At 45.4% G+C, this 19,573-nt stretch overlaps 2 protein-coding genes across 2 annotated transcripts; one reads left to right on the top strand and one right to left on the bottom strand.

Moving 5' to 3' along the window:
- Positions 1–912: 912 nt before the first annotated feature.
- On the bottom strand, positions 913–7,163 carry CGAS (cyclic GMP-AMP synthase). Its single transcript, XM_066179682.1, has 5 exons — positions 6,581–7,163; positions 5,348–5,570; positions 4,295–4,540; positions 2,884–2,986; positions 913–2,220 (listed from the first exon to the last, which is right to left on the bottom strand). Exons 1-5 carry the CDS (start codon positions 7,130–7,132, stop codon positions 1,878–1,880), a joined length of 1,467 nt encoding a protein of 488 aa, XP_066035779.1. The 5' UTR covers positions 7,133–7,163; the 3' UTR covers positions 913–1,877.
- Positions 7,164–7,548: 385 nt separating this feature from the next.
- On the top strand, positions 7,549–15,740 carry MTO1 (mitochondrial tRNA translation optimization 1). The gene is made up of 12 exons (XM_066179679.1): positions 7,549–7,786; positions 7,928–8,127; positions 8,540–8,657; positions 9,358–9,647; positions 11,585–11,697; positions 11,837–12,027; positions 12,264–12,394; positions 12,858–13,062; positions 13,144–13,315; positions 14,040–14,158; positions 14,641–14,798; positions 14,971–15,740. Exons 1-12 carry the CDS (start codon positions 7,576–7,578, stop codon positions 15,130–15,132), a joined length of 2,070 nt encoding a protein of 689 aa, XP_066035776.1. The 5' UTR covers positions 7,549–7,575; the 3' UTR covers positions 15,133–15,740.
- The last annotated feature ends 3,833 nt before the right edge of the window (positions 15,741–19,573 follow it).

Here is a 19,573-nt window from a genome sequence, read left to right as displayed (position 1 = left end):
TATGAAATTTCTAAAGCCATTATCTACCGGTTAAAAACAAATGCTGTGGCTTTGTTGGTTGGTTTTTGGGGGTTTTTTGTTAAATGCAGTATTAATATATAAATGTAAAAGATAATTTTTCCTTTTATATTCAGAGAACTGGATTATTCAATGTCAATGTAGTTTGAAAATACTGTACCTTTGCCTTGATATGCTGCTGGCATGCAGAAGTATTTCTCAGGATAACAAAAACTACTCTGTTTGCTGTTACTTACATTTGCTGAAGCAAGTTTTCTTTATTCTTATTTTTAAACTTAATATTGGAGGTAATTTTTGTTAAGACTCGTGTCTCAGAATTTTTTGAGAGAGCATCTGGGTTTTCTTGTAATGGAGGAGAGCATGACAAGAAGTATTTGTTTGTGGCTCACTGGGGAAGAAAACCAGTTTCTACTCTGGTTTTTGTGGATGTAATATTCTTAAGGATGAAGCTTAAGGATGTTCTTAAGGAATAAGCTTAAGGAATTAAACCAGAATTTACTAGAGCAATGTTAAAAAAGTCGTGAAGAAAAAAATACAATTGAAGGTCAGCTTTTATTTCTTTCAGATGAAGTTGATTCACACTTTACATTTGAATGTCAGTTTCTGTCACACAGGCTCCCAGTGATAATGGGGCATGTTTTCTACACTTTGAAATTTGTATGGGAAGGAGTTATTCCTTCATTTGATGCTTGGTCTGAACTTGTGTTAATTTATGTGTCATATGATTAAATAAACACTGATAAACAAAATTCAGTAAAGTGAGAATATTTTAGTAAAATTACTCTCTAAATATTCTTCCCTCTTAATTTGCCCATAATTGAGGTAAATCTGGGCATTATTCAAGCCAGTAGATTATTTTGCCTTCAAAAAGTAGGCTAAAAATATGGACTTCCCATGGCTTCTATAAGTAGAAGCAAAAGATGTATTTATTTGCAGCACAGCAGTTCTCAAATGCTGTGTACTTCTCACCTGCACAATTTTAGTAATAGAAAATATTATAATTACTTTTTTTTCCTAACACACATTTCTTCAATATGAGAAAAATAGATACAAATTTCAATTTCAGGAGTGTCCAGTTCATGCTACGTTTTGGTTTTTGAAAACCTTTTATATCAAGAGTCTTCCTCTTTGAGACAGGCATTTCTTTCTACATGGTTCATCATACAAGTAAAATGCTCATTGGCACCAAACCATCTGTGCTGTTGCAGCATGTTAGGTCATGATTGTTCCCCATCCAAAGCCCAATGAGAAGACTGATTTCTAAAGTAATTCTGAAGATTCAGAAAGGATAAGTTTCTTCAGGAACTTCATATCACTCAGATAAAATATTCTTTCTCTGCTGTTGCTGGTGATTGTCCTCTGCAAAAGATCTTCATCCATGCAGGTGATGTGGAGAAGTTGTTCTGGTTAATGTCGAAGTAACTCCAGTGACTTTTTTTTTTTCCTTTCTTTTGAAAGCAGAAGGGTATTTTGGATATTCTGCAGTGGATCTTAAATAAAATTGTCATTTTTCCCTTTATGCAGTCGTTGATGCCTTTGTATTTGGAAACAGAAATTACGTGTGGGAAATGAACTATTGCAAATTCTTCTGTATGTTCTTAGTATAGCTTGAAGGTATTTTGCAGGTGACATCTACATTTGGATAGGCAAGATAATTATTACTTAAAACATTTATATTAAGGGTTATGGCTAGGCAGTGTGACTGAAGTATGCATTTTTCTCTTTGTGTTCTTGATTTTACTTTGGTTTGGGTTTTTTTGGTGTCTGTAGTACCAGACTACTGAAGAGTAGTTTATGGTGCAGAATTTGTTTTAAATAGGCAAGTCAACATGATTAGATATCTGTTGTGAACAGTGTTCTTAATAATTCTCGTGAAATACTGGGAATCCATTGTTCAATTCATGGCTTATTTTTCTTGAAAGGAAATGATGTCTTGCCTTGTCTTCTAGGCTGAACAAGTTGTATTTGGGAATAAAAAAGTGAGTCAGCTGAGACTTTTGCAGACAATCCACAAAAAATTCCAGACATTGCTGAAAACAATGATCCAGGTCTCCGAAGTGCCAGTCTGAGTCATTTGGCCACGTGACGCAGGAATGGAGAAAAGCAGTTTTGACATGATACGAACAGAATTTTTCCAATTCTTTTGGATATTTCATTTTAAGTTGCTCTAGAAGATACTTCAGCAGCTTAAGACAACCTTTCCTTCAAAAAAAAAAAAAATATATATATATTAGGTACCTTTTCCATAGTTCTAAAAATGTAGTTCAGATATTTTAACACAATTATGCATTAATTCTCGTGTGGCTGTCTTAATTCAAGTACAAGATGTAATTGGCAAACGAACTTCTTACTTTACTTGTTAAGGAGGTTTTGTACCTCGTGGGTTTTGTTCGTCCTTGTTGAAGAAATCTGGAAAACAGTTCTCATAGAAGTGAAAAATCGTTTATTCATCTTGATCTCATTCAGCACTTCTCACCATCATTTTAGAAATTGCCTTGATATGAAGTGTAATTTTGCTCAGAAAGTGGAGTCATCACATTTTAAAGCTGTTTTTTCTGAACAGGACTGAATTTGGGAAAGATAATTTAACAAGTCACATCTTTTTGCATTCTAAGGCAAGTCTGGAGTGTAAAGCAGCAATGTGATTGTTTCCACCTTCCATTAGATAAATGCAAGTCAGACATTGAGCAAGCGCACGTGCAGTGTTGTATTGCTGTAGAACAATTATGGCTAAAAGACTTACTCTTGCTTCCTGTTATGAGTAATTACTGTAAGATCAAATTCTTAAGTGCTAAACTGAAAACAGTGTTAGTGCTAGCCCAGCTCACACAGGCTTAAAGTGAAATATTCCTGTGAAATACCAACCTACAGCACTTTGGTCCATCGGATTCACAACATGTCTTTGAGTTGCCATGGTTGTTTATCACGTGCTTTTCGATATGCGAGAAGGAGAGTCGCCAGGTGTTCCCTGAAGTCAAGCACAAGACTGTTAAATGGCTACACAGCACTAAGCTTCAGCTTTTGTAGCTAGAAAAAAAAAAAAAAACAAACACAATTTTGAAAATGACTTAAATACCAGCAATTTTTTGCACCCACTAAAAAAAATCATAATAAAGTGAATGCAGTTAGTTCCTCTTTAACTCCCCAGCTGCTTCACAAACACAATTAGAATGTAATTAATATAGGACATAATTGTTTGGATGCTTTAAATTCTTAAGGGTGTTTGGATTTATTTTAAAATTAGGCTTAATTCAGAACTTTCCTGGATTTGCTGAACATTATTTAGAGAACTTAATTATTTATAGAAATCTACAACCTTTTAATTTCTGTACTCTTACTGTGTTTTCTGCGTTTTGTTTTTTTTTTTTTTTGTACAAGTAATAGGTTTGTTTGTCTCAGGTAGGATGACTGTTCTAAAACACTTCTTTTTGTTCTTCTGCTCGTGCTTCTGAAAATAATTGCTAATATAGCTCAATGCCCTGGTTTTAACACCAGCAGTCACTTTTGTCTTCTTTTCATGAATTACACTGTTTCCCTTGCCTGTTTGGCTCAGTTACTCTTTGCATTTAATTTGCACAGGAAGAGATTGCCAAATAAATCAGTACTGCTGTACTGGGCTTTGATAACATGGGCATGCCAATTAAAAAGGTACCAGAATGCTTGAAGTCTTTTTGCTGAAATCATCAGTTGCCATAATGCATTGACAAGTTCAAATGTTTCTGCAAACTAATGGAGCCTCAATGTGACAGTGGTCTGGAGGAAAAAATGTTGTAGCCATACCAGAGTTCAGTGAGAAGTAATGTATCTTGATAGAAAACAGTTTGCTTCCTGCAGATGTATCTGATTTGGGGATGCAATCCCATGTACGGGGATGTTCCCTGCATTTTTAACAACTTTCTTCTAATTTCCTTACAAGAGAGTGCAAGCTGCTCTTAAGTACAGTGCTAGCACAAGGGGAGGCTCATATTTCACACATTCACATTCTGTGAAATCCATGGGTCTGGCTGGAGTGGGTTTAATATAGTTCCCTTAGTAACGGTTAGTGTACAGCCTGGCAGAGTGGGTTTGTATTTGCATTTCAGTACAGGACAAGCAGTACCACAAATCTGATGCTTTAAAGAGGGATTTCATTTGTCTGAGCTGGATATATCCAGGATGAGGTGTCTCGAAGGCAGAATACTGAAACATGATCTGGATACCCTTTCTAAAACACTTGTAAGTGATCAAGTTGTAGAGAAGATATTTCATAACTTATTATTGTCCATATTTGAGGTACCTCTTAGAACTTTTTCTCTTTTGTTTTGCTTGGCTACTAAATAAAGTGATCTAAATCTCAAATCCCTCCTGACTTTTGTTCCCAGCCACTGTTCAATTTTGAGGCCGCCTTGCGTGCTGAGGGGCCAGCTCTGCTGAGCCTCCAAAGTCAAGATGATGTCCAGTGAAATTTCTGATGGAGGATTTTTGATCTGAAGAGTTATTGCAGGGCTTCCAGCCTTTTTCCTTGCCACAGTGACTTCCACATCTAGTAACAAAGAAAGTGATATTTCATGTTAGATAGATAGATTAGTTAAGTGAAACTTTTTTTTTTAAGAATGTTACAGTTTTTACTAAAGAGCTCGTAAGTAATCAGAAGAAATACCTGGCTTCAGTCACTGGTTTTTTTATCCTACAAGATGTTGAAACACTGAGAAGGTCTGTTGAAGGGTTCTGTGAACTGTGGAACACTACTGTGTTTGCTTGATTTACTGTCTAAGAATTAAAAATATAGTAATATTTTTCACTGAACTGCTTCCCTGTTGAAAACACACAGTGAAGAGATCTGGCTGCAATGTTCCTGAAGGTTTTGGGAAAAAATAACCCTAACTGAGGTTCTTTTAATATAATTATATATATATGTTATATATAATTATAAAAATAACTGGGATACAGTTTCTGTACTGATCAATAAAACATATTAGGTACTGTATAAAAAAAGCTCTTTGTTTTGCTACCACTTCAGCAAATGGCTCTTTGTATACTACAGATAGATGCAAGATGTATAGGTCACTTAGGAAATACCAAGCATGCAACAGAACCCTTAATGTTTGTTATTTTCATACAGAAAATATGTATAGTGGAGTTAATATTGTAACAAGTTACCTATGATGTATTTGAGATTCTCAGCACAAGAGCCAGCCTGAGATACAGGGGACAGGAGGGGTTACAGCTCCATTGGCACAGAGAGACAGAGGACTGGCAGGAAAATGGATCTTCTTAACACCAGGGCAACTATGCACAATGTAACTGGTCTTTAGCACTTCCTGGTGAAGCTTATTTTCTCAGTACTAACCTTTAATGTTTTTTACTTCTTGTTTAATAATTTCTCTTAGTGCTTGAAGCATTTTAAAAGCTGATAATTTTCCATCTTCCTCTAAAAACTTCAGCCAACCCTTTTCTTTTGGACTTCTTTTGAATGATACATAATAATAAGCTCCAGTATCATCAGACTCATCCAGCTGAATCCTTGAAACGGGCATTACAAGCATGATGTCAAACTCATTTGGTTCAGATATCTGCAAATATGAGAATACAACAGTCAATGTGCAACTTGGGTTTTATTCTCCTGAGATTTTTATACCAGTTGTGGTTTTATCTACCTTGGTGTGCTAATCATGTCTGAAATATGAGCTTATTTTGTGGTATTGCAAGATTACTGTGCATTGGGTTGGAAAATAGCAATTTACAGCTCACTTCCCAGCTCTCCAGCTTATTAATTTTTAAAGACAGTTTTAAGATTCTTGAGCTGTTCTGAATAATTAATGCATAAATGTTGTACTCAGTCATCCTTTTGTGCAACAGAATCAACTGTGAGGAAAAAAACTGCATTGCAAGGTCTGAAGCTGGTTTTAGACAGAAAAAAAATGTGTCCCCATGTTTGACTTTCTTTCAGTCTGCTGGAACCAGGAAAAAAGGTACTGGTAAATCACAGAAGGTGAAGGGGTTGGAATGGACCTTAGAGATCTAGCTAGTCTTGACCCACCCTGCCCTGGGCAGGGATACCTTCCACTAGACCAGGCTGCTCAAGGCCTTATCCAACCTGGCCTTAAACACTTGCCAGGTTTGAAGTATCCATAATCTCCTCAGGTACCCTGTATACCCTGTACCAATGTCCCACTATCCTCACAGGAAAAAAAAAAAAATCTACTCTCTAATCTTTCTTTCTTGCAATTTGTATCCGTAACTCCTGCTTTTTGAAAAAACTATAAAATCTGGCCCAGGGCTCCTTGTGCAGTGCTCTACCTGACTGATCGTGTTACTGGACCGGGGTCACCTACGTGCTGTGCAAGGGCGGGGCTTGCTGCAGCTTGAGCGCGCGTCCCGTTCAGGTAGCGTCTCTGACTGGATGCACGTAGCGCCATTCAGCACGTTATTGATCATTTTATAATGCAGTACGGTTACTTCACAGACCCATCTTTAATTCTAACGCGTCGGGAAGGGCCAGCTAAGAGCGGCTTTCTCGCGGCCGGCCCGTGCGAGCCGCCGCAGCCCGGCGGGAGAGCGCTTCCGCCGCCCCGGCACCCACCTTGACGCGCTCGTAGTAGCTGCCGGCGCTCTGCCGCTCAATGGAGCTGAAGAAGCTGTCCTTGCCGCGGATGGCCTGGACCAGTTGCAAGACCACCCTGTTCACCAGCGTCGACGCCTCGGACACGTCTTCGCGGCCCAGGCTGAGCCGCGACAGCACCTCCCGGAGCCGCAAGGCGTCCGGCGCCGGCGGGGGGCGACGCGCGGGGGCAGAGACCGCCCCGTCGGGCACCGCCGCGACGCTCCGCGGAGCCGCGGGGGCTCTGGCGGCCGGCGCCCTGTTCCGCGGGGCGGGGAGCGCCTCTGCGCCGTCCGCCGGCTCGCCCGCTGGCAGCGCCCGGGCAGCGGGGGCTCGCCGCGCCGGGCGGCCGCCCCGGGCGGAGGGTCCGTCCGTCCGCGGCGCCCGGAGGGTCGCGGCACGGCTCGGGCTTTCACCCGCGACGCGGCCCCGCGAGGGGCTTCGGGCTGCGCCCTTCTCCGCGCCCCGGCTCCGCGGAGCGGCGCGACGCGTCCCCCGCCTGGCCCGCGCCCCTCTGCCACTCGCGGTATCCATGGCCACTGTTCCCTTTCCGCACCCGCAAGACGACGAGCGCGGCCCCGCGAGCAACGGGGTTCCCGCCTCTGGCTTTAGACGAGTTCCTCTTCCAGGAAGCGCGCCTCCCCTAGGAAACGAAACACGGCGAGCGGGGCGGAGGCGAGGCGCTGCCCGGCACCGCCAACTTCAGCCCGGTCGCGGGACAGGTCCGGCAGCACCAGCCAAGCTGCGGCCTCCCTCCAATCCGCGGGGAGCGTTTTCCCGCTCGCGGGCGGCTCCTCCCGCCCGCCCGCCCACCCGCGGGGCGAGGACACGTGAGCCCCGGCACCGCCCGGCTTTTCCAGCCGCGCGGGGCAACGGGACGCGCGGCCGCGGGGAGGCGCCCGGCCCGCCGCTCCCGCCGGCCCCGCCTCTCGCTCCGGGGCGGAGGAGGCGCTGCCGGGAGGGCCGGCCCGGCCACCATGTTCCTGCGGAGCGGCTGCCGCCGCCTGCCGCTGCCCCCGGCGCCTCGCCCCGGGCACCGCCGGGCGGGCAGCGAGGTCGGGGCGGCGGCAGCGCCGCGCTACGAGGTGGTGGTGATCGGCGGGGGCCATGCGGGCACGGAGGCGGCGGCGGCGGCCGCTCGCGGCGGGGCCTGCACGCTGCTGCTCACGCACAGGATCGGCACCATCGGTACCGCCGCGGGTGCCCGGGGTGGGCGCGGGAAGCTACCGCGGGCGCCTCGGGTCTCCGCGGCGTGGGGAGCGGCGCTGAGCCGGGGAGGTCGCGGGAGCCTTTGGGCGGTGCTGAGGGTGTCCCTGTGTCATTGCCCAGGGGAAATGTCCTGCAACCCGTCCTTCGGCGGCATCGGGAAGGGGCACCTCATGCGGGAGGTGGACGCGCTGGACGGGCTGTGCGGCCGCGTGTGCGACCGCTCCGGCGTTCACTACAAGGTGCTGAACCGCTGCAAGGGCCCGGCCGTGTGGGGCCTCCGCGCGCAGATCGACCGCGGCCTCTACAAGGAGAACATGCAGGTGAGCGGCCGCGCCGGGCCGAGTCTCGGCGCTGGGAGTAGGATACGCGACTGAGGATTACGAAGGAAGGGGATATGTTTTGCTTTTCATTATTTACCGATCAAACCTAGATACCTTTATGTGCGGTACTTTGGTGGAAGTGTAAGTTGTTAGAGCTCAGCATAGTTTAAAAAATTCTCTAGTATTTTAGATACAGGTCAGGCTTCATGACCAAATAGTTGATTTGAGCTAAAACTTTATGTGAATGAAAGCTTCTATCTGATAGATCAGGATAGTGCTATAACTGAGTGTCTGCCAAATGATCTGGTAAGAATGGAAGTGGGTGATAGGTGTTTCAGAAATCAGCAGGCTTTGGGATTGCCCATGTGTCTCATAACTTCCTAGATTTTTGCAGTAACTCCTTTCATGACAGAAAGAAATCCTTAACACACCACTGTTGGCAGTTCGTGAGGCATCTGTGGAGGATCTTCTCTTGACAGAGCCAGAACCCGGCCGTCCTGGGAAATGCCGAGTCACAGGAGTTGTTCTGGGTATGTGCTAGTAACTCACTAAGTGCCTTCAGTTACTCCACACTAAGAGCAGCCTTTGGGGTGAACATTTCTGATTCACCAATGAGAAAGATGAATTATACAATTCTAATTATATAATTAATTGTTCTATTTCTATACAATTAGTGAGAAAGATGAGTTAGCCAATAGAGCTGGTTTGGGCAAATGGTGAACTAAACCAGGTTTGTGTAATATGTGTAATACAATGTCAAGAATACCTGGATTGGCAGTATACTGGAGCTTAAACTAAGTTTATTTTCTTTAGGCTGGTGATACTGAATTCCATGCTGTGTTTTGAGATTTTATTTGGTAAACGGTGTATGCTGCTCTCAATTTTACAGGACTGTGGGGTCCTATTAATAACAGGCTTGTACTTCTTTACCCCTTGCTGTTCTAATAAACAAGCTTTCCAAAGTAAAGGCCTGGATATGTATTTTTCCCAGGAGTGGCTTTCTTTGTTTGGGGTAACTTGCTTAGAAATAATAAACACACGGAAGTAACTACATGCTGCTTACTGTAGTTATTACTATTGATGCTTTTATTATGGAAATGCTGGCATTATTTTATAATAGAGGACAGATAAACCCCCAGTGAACACTATCAGTCTAGTTTTAGAAGCACCAGAATTCTGGGACTTTGTTGATGCTAAAAGGTGTACATCTCTGAAAACTTGCTGTTTCAGGGGATGGGAGCACAGTACGTGCTGGGAGTGTTATCCTGACCACCGGGACGTTTCTGAGGGGTATGATCCACATCGGACTGGAGACGCATCCGGCGGGGCGGCTGGGGGACCAGCCAGCCATCGGCCTGGCTCACACGCTGGAGAAACTGGGATTTGCTGTGGGCAGGCTGAAGACTGGCACACCGCCCCGACTTGCCAAGGATACGATTGACTTCAGGGGTCTGGAGGAACGTGCCGCTGACAACCCTCCAGTGCCATTCAGCTTCCTCAGTGAGGCCGTGTGGATCAAGGTGGGATAGCACCCATCAAATGCACCCATCAAATCCATAGAGCTGGGTGGGGAGTGGTTCTGGGAATGTCATGCTCGTAATCAGCCAGGGAGTTGGTGGCTGGGAAAGGCAGCTGGGATGTATTTGTACTGGAGGTGTTACATTTTTGAGGACTCTCAATGTGCAGGAGAAGTTACTTGCGTTCTTTTGAAAGCAAATAGCTTTTTACTCTCACTTCTCAACTTGAGAACTGAACTTTCTTTACTTCTGGAGTCAGAGTTGTGTGAATTGTGATACTGGTACTAGCATTATTCTTCATGTGCTGGTTACATGGCTGGTGTTACAAAATCTTCCAGTATTACACCTGTATTGTGGAGATTTACAGTGTCTGGCTTCTTATCTTCGCTCTGGAATAAGGTTAAAATGTTAAAATTAGAGATCATTTGTAGTGTTGACTAGGAAAGAGAAAGGACAGATTTATCCACAGAGCTGAAAGGTAGCAGGTTAATAGTAGCTTAAAATCAGAAGAAGTTTCTGAAGAAAATCTTGGAAAATAGTCTGGTTTTATGTAATGTAAGTAAACAGCACAGAGTTAAGTATCAGGAGTTTTAATTTGCCCCAGAGGATATAGGAATTGCAATAACCTTTTATAATCAGGATAGGGCAAAAGTAGTATCACTTGAAGTCCTTGGTATGTGTAGGAGAGGTTTTGAAACAAAGAGTTTTAAATCTAACAGCAAAAACCTGTTAGACAAACATTCCTAATTACAATTTTGAGTCAAAATTGAGAACATATTGAGAATGTATTCACCATAAACATGTTTGAAGAAACAAAAATTTTCAGACATTCATATATGCTATAACATCCAGGGTTTTCTACAGATGCTCCCAGAAGTCTGCCCAATTTATTGCATCATGGTATAGGTGTTCTTTTTCTTTTATTACTACCAGAACATTTCATCTGTCTTTGTTTAATGGACAACCCAGGTTTTATCCAGCTAAACAGTGCTTTATTAGATTTGCTGTCCTGGTTAGACAGTTACTATAGATTAAGTGTTCTGGGGTCTACAGGCCTATGGACTGGCTCTGTTATTGCACTTGCAGTGTATTCATCAAGTTTTCTGGGGTATATAGGCTTTTGACTCCTTAACTTTCTCAAGACAGCTTTCTTGCTAATTCATCTCGAGTTATGTGACAACCATTAAACAATTCTTTATTACATTTTGATCTTCAACTGTTGATGAGGTTCCCTGAGGGGTATAAGTCCATGGAGTTCCTTTCTGCAGGTGCACTGGGATGATTTCTCAGGGTTTTGTACTGTCACTCAGCCAACACAGATCTAAATCAAAACCACGTAAAATCACAAGACTCTTGGCTAACTAATAAATAACTCACTTGCAGTTTTAAAGAGTTATGGTGCTACATTATTGCTATTTTGAATGTGAGTCTATTGAATGTTTTTCAAAAAAATCTGTGAGGTTTTTTCCAAACTTTGAACTTTTCATGTTAATTTCAGAGTTTTGAAGTTTGGTTTTTTTCCTCTCTGAGAGAATGTTTTCTTTTCTTCACCAAACCCCTTAATTGGTTGTTAGCTGTAGGGTCAGCACTTACTCTTCTAACTCCGGAGCTTTTTTTTTCTGTGATCAGTTTGAATGCTGTGATGTAACGTGTTGATTTAATGGGAATATCCGTCCTGTAATTAGGAATACAACATATAGGATAGAACTTGAATTCCAGACTCCCAAGTTCATCCTATTCTCGGTCTGGTTTTGAGCGTGTTGCTCAAGCTCTCGGATTGCTGGTGTTCAGTCTGTGCAGTGGGTGTGACATCACTGCTGACTGCTCCCAGAAGTGAGAGCCAGCCATCATGGGAATGGTGTTGGAGATCTCCGAGTTATTTAGGAAGGATATGGCATTGTGACCACATTAACTTAGGCAGAGCTTTTGGCCTCTTCCAGCCAGAAGATCAGCTGTCCTGTCACCTGACTCACACCAACCTGAAGGCCCAGCAAATCATCCGTGATAACCTCCACCTGAACAACCACATCAGAGAGACAACCAAGGGCCCACGGTGAGTGTGTGTCATCATGCAAGGTTGTCAAGGGGACAAGCTGGCAGTCTGTTTGGAGCTGTGGGTCACTCCTGCATCACTTCTGGAAAGTAACTTTTTTTCCATGTCAGATGCTGCTCATGGCTGTTTGCTGTTGCAGGTACTGTCCCTCTCTTGAATCAAAGGTTCTGCGCTTCCCAGACCGAGAACATCAGGTGTGGCTGGAGCCCGAAGGCTTGGAGTCCAACATCATTTACCCCCAAGGCATGTCCATGACACTGCCACCTGAGCTCCAGGAACAGGTGATCAAATCCGTCCCTGGCTTGGAAAAAGCCAAGATGTTACAGCCAGGTGAGGAGGCTGGATAGTTTTGAATCTATTGGTCGTATTTATTTACTAGTCACTGAAAAGCAGGTTTTGTTCAGAGCATAGCAAAACAAAGGAAGTACGAAGCAAAACTGATTCCTGGATGCAGTGATTTTTCCTTTGCTTCTTCAGAAATCATAAATAGAATTGACTGCTCCATTCTGCTCCACTGATTGCCTTGACAGTCCCTCCTGTAACATCTGTCCTGTTGTGTGTCACAGGCTATGGGGTGCAGTATGATTTCTTAGACCCCCGGCAACTGACTGCTTCTCTCGAGTCGCGTCTTGTTCAGCACCTCTTCTTTGCAGGCCAGATAAATGGCACAACAGGCTATGAAGAAGCTGCAGCTCAGGTGGGCGAGTCTGACTGTTGTATATTCAGCACACCGAAAGGGATATTACCTTGGCCTTTTGTGATAGTCTTGCTAGGCCTATTTTGTGCTCATGAGACGTTGCTCACCCTGAGTCCAGACTTGGCTAAGATATTTTTACTTGTATCTGCAGCTAGTGTACGGGTATCTGGAGCTGCTAAGGTTGCAGTAACAATAACAGTTATAAGTCCTGTCAAGTGTTTCATCATGGAGACTGTGAACTAGGTATAATTGAAAACATGGGAATTGTCTCCAGACGCATCAGCAGGGGCCAAGAAGCCCTTCAGACACTCATGTTGTCACGGGCAGGAAACAGCCTGGACTTCTGGCACAGGCTGTTGTATTTCTCTGGGTACAGTTTGACGTGTGAGCCTTTGGGGGCAGATGTGCTGACGTTTTTGCTAAGAAGAGGCCGATGGGTGTGTGGTTTGCTCTGCCTGTGCAGGGTGTGATTGCTGGGATCAACGCTTGTCTGCGGGCTCAGGGCAAGCCCCCGTTCACCGTCAGTCGCACCGAGGGCTACGTGGGGGTGCTGATCGATGACCTCACCTCGCTGGGCACCAGTGAGCCCTACCGCATGTTCACCAGCCGCGTGGAGTTCCGCATGTCCCTGCGCCCGGACAACGCCGACGCCAGGCTCACTCTCAGAGGTGCTCTCTTGTGGGAGCTCTCACACTGACCAGCCCTGCCTGGTTCTAGACCTTTGTCTCACACACCGTCTGTCTCTGCAGGGTTTGAAGAAGCTGGGTGTGTGTCACAGCAGAGATATGAACGAGCGGTTAAGATGAGAGCTGCCTTAGAGGAAGGGATCGCAACACTAAAATCACTCCAGTTCAGCATATCCAAATGGTCCCAGTTACTGCCAGAAGTTCCCTTCAGTAGCAATCGCAGGTCACCTATCAGGTAAGGGGTACACCTGGAGCTCTCTGGTTTTACCTATGCTTGCTTTAGCACATCTGGCTAGTGGTTTCACAGCATTTGTCCATCTGTCTTGAAGCTGTCAGTACTCCAAGATTCCAACTTTACCACCTTCAGAGGGCACACATCCGATATTTGCTTATAGAATAAGCATGACGTTGGTGTTTCTACTAGTCCACATTTCCTGGTGCTGACATTGCTCTCAAAGCAAGGGAGTGCTCCACTGGCCCTGACAGCTCTTGCTGTCCTTACACAGAGTCACCAGCTGGGATAGTTTTGCAGTGGGTTGCAGCTTTGCTAAAAGCTTGGTAAAAGCAGCAGTTGATTTCAGGCTCTTGTCAGGCAGTAGCTGTTCTTGTACACAAAAGCCCTTACTCCCCTTACTCATACTTTTTCTCATCTTTTCTGTTGTTTTAAATCAGTGGCTAAGACCTGGCTGACAAAGTCTGTGTGAAAGGTTTCCCTTGGTGCCCTTGCCTTGTCCCTTCTGTCTTGCTGTAAATTTATGTGAGGAGTCTCTCTTCGAGAGTTTAGCAGCTCTTCTGTGTACTGAGAGGAGATAGTAGGGAATTGAGCTTGGCTTGCAGCTGTTCTGGCTTAAGCTAAGATCTTTGTAACTTTTGAACTTTGAGCTGTTTGGAACAGCTGTAAATCTGCCTTACGAGCATGACTCCTTTTTACTGTAAATGTTTATTCTTGTTCTCCACAGTGCCTTTGACGTCCTCCAATATCAAGGGGCCAACATGGAGATGCTGGCAAAGGCTATCCCAGAGCCCCTGGGCAAGCTTGCTCAGTGGAGAGAGCTGGCAGAGAGATTGAAAATAGAAGGTAGAGTACAAGGATTAGGCTCTCCTGTGGTGATCTGTATACATTTGTTCAGTAAGGGGAGAGCAGTTGTCCTAGTGGGTTTTCATGTTGCTGCTTAGAGAAGTGAAACACTCTGATAAATCAGAGTATGAACTTTCTACTATAAGCCACAGCCCATTTATGAACTGGTGTTTCACACTGTGGGTAAGATCACTCTTTGGGTTTTTTTCCTCACTGCCCCATCAAATAGACCATCCTTTGTTGTGAGGAGAAAATAAAAAGGACCCATGTATCTAAATCCCTGTAACAAATCGAAGAGTATGGCTTCTTCCAAAGGAGTGATGTGAGTTAGGCTCTATAATCCATGAGGCTGGAAATTTCCTTAGGAACTTCAGACCACGTCAGCAGAATCTCTCATTGTGCTTCCGAGACTTTTTGCAAGTGACTTATTTCACATGAGTATCTATCTATATCTGCCTTTCTTGTTCCCCTGATCTCCACAGCTGCTTACGAGTGGTGTGTAGTCAATCAGCAGCATGAAATGGAAGAAGTGCGTCGTGACGAGGCGCTCCAGCTGCCAGATGACCTGGATTACTTTGCCATTGATGCCTCACTCTCCGCAGAGGTGCGGGAGAAGCTGGACTCAAACCGCCCCCGGACGGTGAGAAATGCAGCCACAGCAGGGCTGAGCAGAAATCCCTTCTGTCTTCTTAAGGGGCATAGGGATGGAAGAATCAGGGAAAGGATCACCCAGAGGTTTTGATCTCATTTCTCACTAGCTCCAGTGTGTAAGTTTGGTGGTGGTTATAACTTGTTCCTGTCTCCATGTGCAGATTGGTGCAGTCAGCCGTATCCCTGGAATCACACCTGCTGCTATTGTTAACCTGCTAAGATTTGTGAAAACTGATCACCGGAAGACAGAGAAGCTAAAAGCTGTGCCTCGGTCTGGGGAGTACTTCCCAGGGGAAGCATACTCGGGCAAAGCAACTTCATAAAGACAGATCTCAGCAGAGTTTTCTGAAGAGGAGACAAAGTTTGTTAAAACACCTTTGTAGAGAATGGCACGGATCCTGCCAGACTTTGTGGCAAGGTCCCCTGTGCTCCTGAGCCTCTTCCCAGATAACACCCATGCTGGCTGGATCCAAAGCCGTTTTAGTTGAGTTCTGTGGCAGTGTCATTGCATAGAACAAAGGTGATGAATGAACAAAGTAAATGCTCAGAAACCTAAATACAGCCTGTGATTTTGCTGATGCAAATGGAGAGACAGGAGAGCTGCTTTTAAAATTCCACTCATTTGGAAGACTTCAGATAGTCAAAATCTGCATCTTGTAAAGGACAGTGTTTAGTTCTTCTGAAATGAGTAGAAAATGTTGCCATGCGAAGCCCATGGCAGCGCAAGAGGATTGGAGCTGCAAAGTGTGTTCCATTGAGTTCAGTGACTATGCACAGGCTGGTGTCTTGGTGTGGTGTCAGCCAGTAGGAGACACTTGGCTGTGGAAACGTGTGCCACTCGAATATTTAAATTTACATAGAAGGCTGAATGTAAACACCACATCCTGCTGGTGTTTTTCTCTTTTAAAATAAAGCTTTTCTTGAAACTTGCTGAAGAGCTCTGTTATCACTTAGCTTTCAGCAGGGCTTCACCAGTTCGCTGGATCACAGTTCCCACACATAAGGTGGGCTGAGATTTCACTACAGAGCTGGGGGAGGCAGCTGCACAAGTCTGGGTGCTGAGGAGGGTGGGGGTAATGTGGGATCCTGCCCCATGGACCTCAGCCTGGGTGCTGTGAAGCTCTGTCTGATATGCTGTGGACTGGGGGAGTGGGATTCTCATCAGCACTGGTGCTGCAACTGACTGGAACAGAACTTGGATTTGAGTGAGATCCAAGTCAATTGGATTAATTGGGCAATTGATTACTCACTAGCAAGACACATGGAATTCAAGCTGTTACTGTGCACCTACCAAATCGTTGCTTGACTCAGGCAGCAGCTTCTGGTGCTGGTGTCATTTCTGAATGTCCTCTGTCTTCAGAACACATTTTGATACAGTAAAATCAGAGAATCTTACAGGTTGGGAAAGACCCTTAAGGTCATTGAGTCCAACTCTGACCCAAATATCTGTATCTCCCATTTTGAAATTATGATTCTGGAAATTTCTCTGGCATATTTGCTCTAGGTAAGGGTTGCTCTCCTGTCCAGAAAAAAGAGTCAGAGCAAATCCCTTTTGTTGACAGAGACCGTGTCATGCAGCAGGAGGATGAGCAGAGTTTGCAGTTTGTTTGGAGCATTATCCAACCTGCCTGAAAGCCCTTCTCTGTCACCATCCATTGGCTCGTGGAAGAGTTTTAGACACATGATCTGTAGGTCAGTTCATGTCAGAATAGCTCAGAAAAGTGAACATCTGTCTGCTCCTTTATATCTGTGGCCTGTTTTCCCTCCATCTTTGGCTCAAGGATTTGCTTCAACCTTGCAAGCCTTAAGTTCAGCATAAGATAGGCAGCTGTGTTTTCTGTGGTGTAACTCGGGCTCCAGGTATGGTGCTCATGGAAATCCAGCTATGTGAATCCAAGGGAACCCTAAATCTTCACTTCTATTATGCAATCTGAAAAGTGCATTTCCTAGTTCTTGTCAGTGGTCATTTGACAGGACTATGTAGATTTCAATAAAGTGTGTCTTTAAAGGCAAGTACCTCACACCTTGCTACAAAAGGAAACACTTTCCTCAGCTTTGTGTGTTGAATTTTTCTGTGCTTCTGGTCTCACACATGCACCATAAATGAAAAGGTGGTTCCACTGAGCTGGGCTGAACCAGTGTCAAAGAGCAGAAGGAGGGGAGTTTTCTCACCTTTAACAATTTCATAATGCACAGGGGTGGTCTAAGGAGGGGGAAGGAGTTCAGGGGAAATTGAAGTCATATGCGCATTTCTTCTCAGCAGATCTTCTGTAACAACTGCTCTTTCTGTTTCAGTGTGAAGTGGGTCTTTGGCCACTGGTGAGTTCCCTTGTTAAAACAGGGTGTCCTCTGTTCACATATGTAGGTTAATGATGTCCATATTTGCTGAAATGGAAAACCTGGCATGTGCACAAGTTTGAGGCCTGGCTGTCCCTCAGGTATTAGTTTCATGTGTACAGAGCTTGCCACAATATTTTGTGCTTGTTGAACAGTTCTTGTTTGAGAAGACTTTTAACATGAAAAGAAATTCCTGCAAGCAGTTCCATTCATTTTGGTAAGAAAACCGAGCACAGAAAGGCTAAATAATCTGCTTAAGGAGCATGGGCAGATAGGAGGGACACCTTGTGCCATCTGGTTTCTGACCACTGGGGATTTGCTACAAGGCCCAAGGTTTGGTTTTTACATGAAGACAAAGTGAGCTTAGACCCTCCCAGGTCCTGTGGTCTCACTAGGACCAACAGGATGGGAAGGGCAGAACAGGGGGAGTCTGCTCTTACCATGGGTGTCTGCTTGCTTTTCCTTGTCTGTGCAGTAATGAATGGCACTTTGTCGTCCTGTAATCCTTGGTGCCCCCAGGCAAGCAGGGAGGGAGGTTGTGTGGTGAGGTTGACCTAACTTGTTGCACATACCATCTGTCCTTGTGTTCCCTGCTTCAATGTGTGTGTCTCTCTTTCCCTCCTGTAGAACACAGGCCTGGTGATCAGCACTTTTTCCTCAGATATCTACCACTCTGTCTTATCCCAGATTTTTTATGACAACTTCTTTTCCTTCCCTACTCTAGTTTTCATTTCATCTGGTACTTGAACTGAGCAGTTTCTTTGCCTTTATCTCTGTCTGGTGGATGAAAGCAAGAGAAAAATGGAAAGACATTTTATGCTAGGAGACACTAAAAGCTGCAAGCTTTGATGGTCTCAGTGCTGCTGGAATGTTTGCGTTGGTGCAGCAGTGGCTGATTGTCTTAGTCCCCCACTTGGCTGGCCCTTGGCAAGCCGAATGTGCCTCCTAGTTGTACATTGCCCTTGCACTTTGTTAAGTAACAGTCTTCACATGCAGTGGTTTTAGATGCTCAGGGGTTACCAGCATTGATGACCATATGTCCTGGGTTGTGTTCCTCATGCAGTGACAGGTGTCTCAGGACATCATGTAGTGGATGCAGGGAGGAATCTACTGTCCCCTTGGAGATGCTGTTTCCACCAAGGAGGTGCTCTCAGTTTTTCCCAGCAAACCATGATCGATGCTGCTCTGAGTGCTTCCAGGGTGTTGTTTCCATTTTTTGCCTTGACTTCCTGGCACTACTGAGAGATAAAAGGTGTCTTTCTCCTCCTTTGATTAAAATTAGTGGTGTCCAGACATTCAGATGGGAGACTGAAGACTTGATCGGCAATTACTGTTACATAAAGGAGGAAGAAAAAAGGATTGATTCTTGATCTGTTATTTTACTGACAGTGATGCTTTGGGGGAAAAAAAATGTGCTTTTGTCTCCTTTCTAAACTGCTGTGCAGGTGTAACACATCAAATGTAGCTCTGAGGGTGGAGACAGAGATCCTCCGGTGGGGATCCACATCAGACTACACAGTCACCAGTGTGTGGTGGCCATGCCTGGTGCCTGGGCCTTGACCTCTGCGCCAAGGAATGCAGCATTAGCAAACCTTCTATCCTAAAAGCTGGAGGCTGCACCTTCTTCACCACTTTGCAGACCTAAGACTGGCTGTGATGTCTCCTTGGGGTGCTCAGCTCTGAACAGGCACATCCACGGCCTCAGATTCCCTCTCTGAGTCCCTGCGTTGTGGGTGCCTCCCTGCTGCTGCAGGAGCGGCTCAGCACAGCCACGCGTGTGGGCTGCCAAGGGAGGAGCCTGGCTCAGCAAAATCCCGGGCTGCGATAGACAGAGGGGGAATGAGGGAAGGGGGAAGGTGCTCCTGTCCAGCATCAGCTGCAGCTCCCAGCACAAGCCCTAGGAGGGACATTTCCAGGCACCGCTGGGGACTGATAGGCACACGCCGTTCTTGTTCCAAGTGACTTAGTGCTGGATGTGGTCAGCTGAAGAGCCAGGTGGGAAATGAGCTCGCTCTGCCTTACAGGGCAGCAAGAGGAGAGGGGAGGTGACAACAGCCTCGTGACCAGTTTCTTCCTTTGCAATATACTGTGGTTTAACTTGAAAATTGCCGTGCGTGACCAGGTGGTGGCCTGCGTCACACGTGTATAGGATTTTTGGAGTCGCAAGCGGAACGGCTGCCGTGCCTGGTAGTGCTGAGCTGGCACTTCAGCCAGGTTTTGTCCTTGTCCCACGGCATCTCGGGAGACTTTGGGTAGGTGGCAGGTGACAGGGCTGGCTTGGTGACATTGCCCCAGAGCTGGCTGGGGGACGGTGGTGGGCGTCAGGCGAGAGCTGGGAGCGGCTGTTCGGGAGCAGGGTGGTCACGTCACAGGCAGTGATCTCAGTCCTCGGCTGTGCCACGTGTGTAGCAGTCTGGGGAATGCTGC

This window comes from Chamaea fasciata, unplaced genomic scaffold (assembly GCF_029207755.1).
Source record: "Chamaea fasciata isolate MVZ Bird 193981 ecotype frontalis unplaced genomic scaffold, bChaFas1.0.hap1 SCAF_3, whole genome shotgun sequence".
NCBI classification, from domain to species: Eukaryota; Metazoa; Chordata; class Aves; order Passeriformes; family Sylviidae; genus Chamaea; species Chamaea fasciata.
Note: the sequence above shows the minus strand (reverse complement) of the source record. Positions and strands in the feature narration are given on the sequence as shown.

Coding starts and splice junctions, on each gene's coding strand:
- CGAS (XM_066179682.1), bottom strand. CDS start 7,132: ATGGATACCGCGAGTGGCAGAGGGGCGCGGGCCAGGCGGGGGACGCGT. Junction 5,571..6,580: donor GCTACTACGAGCGCGTCAAG/GTGGGTGCCGGG, acceptor TCATATTTGCAG/ATATCTGAACCAAATGAGTT. Junction 2,221..2,883: donor GATGGACCAAAGTGCTGTAG/GTTGGTATTTCA, acceptor TTTTTTTTGAAG/GAAAGGTTGTCTTAAGCTGC.
- MTO1 (XM_066179679.1), top strand. CDS start 7,576: ATGTTCCTGCGGAGCGGCTGCCGCCGCCTGCCGCTGCCCCCGGCGCCT. Junction 11,698..11,836: donor GAGACAACCAAGGGCCCACG/GTGAGTGTGTGT, acceptor TTGCTGTTGCAG/GTACTGTCCCTCTCTTGAAT. Junction 12,028..12,263: donor AGCCAAGATGTTACAGCCAG/GTGAGGAGGCTG, acceptor TGTGTGTCACAG/GCTATGGGGTGCAGTATGAT.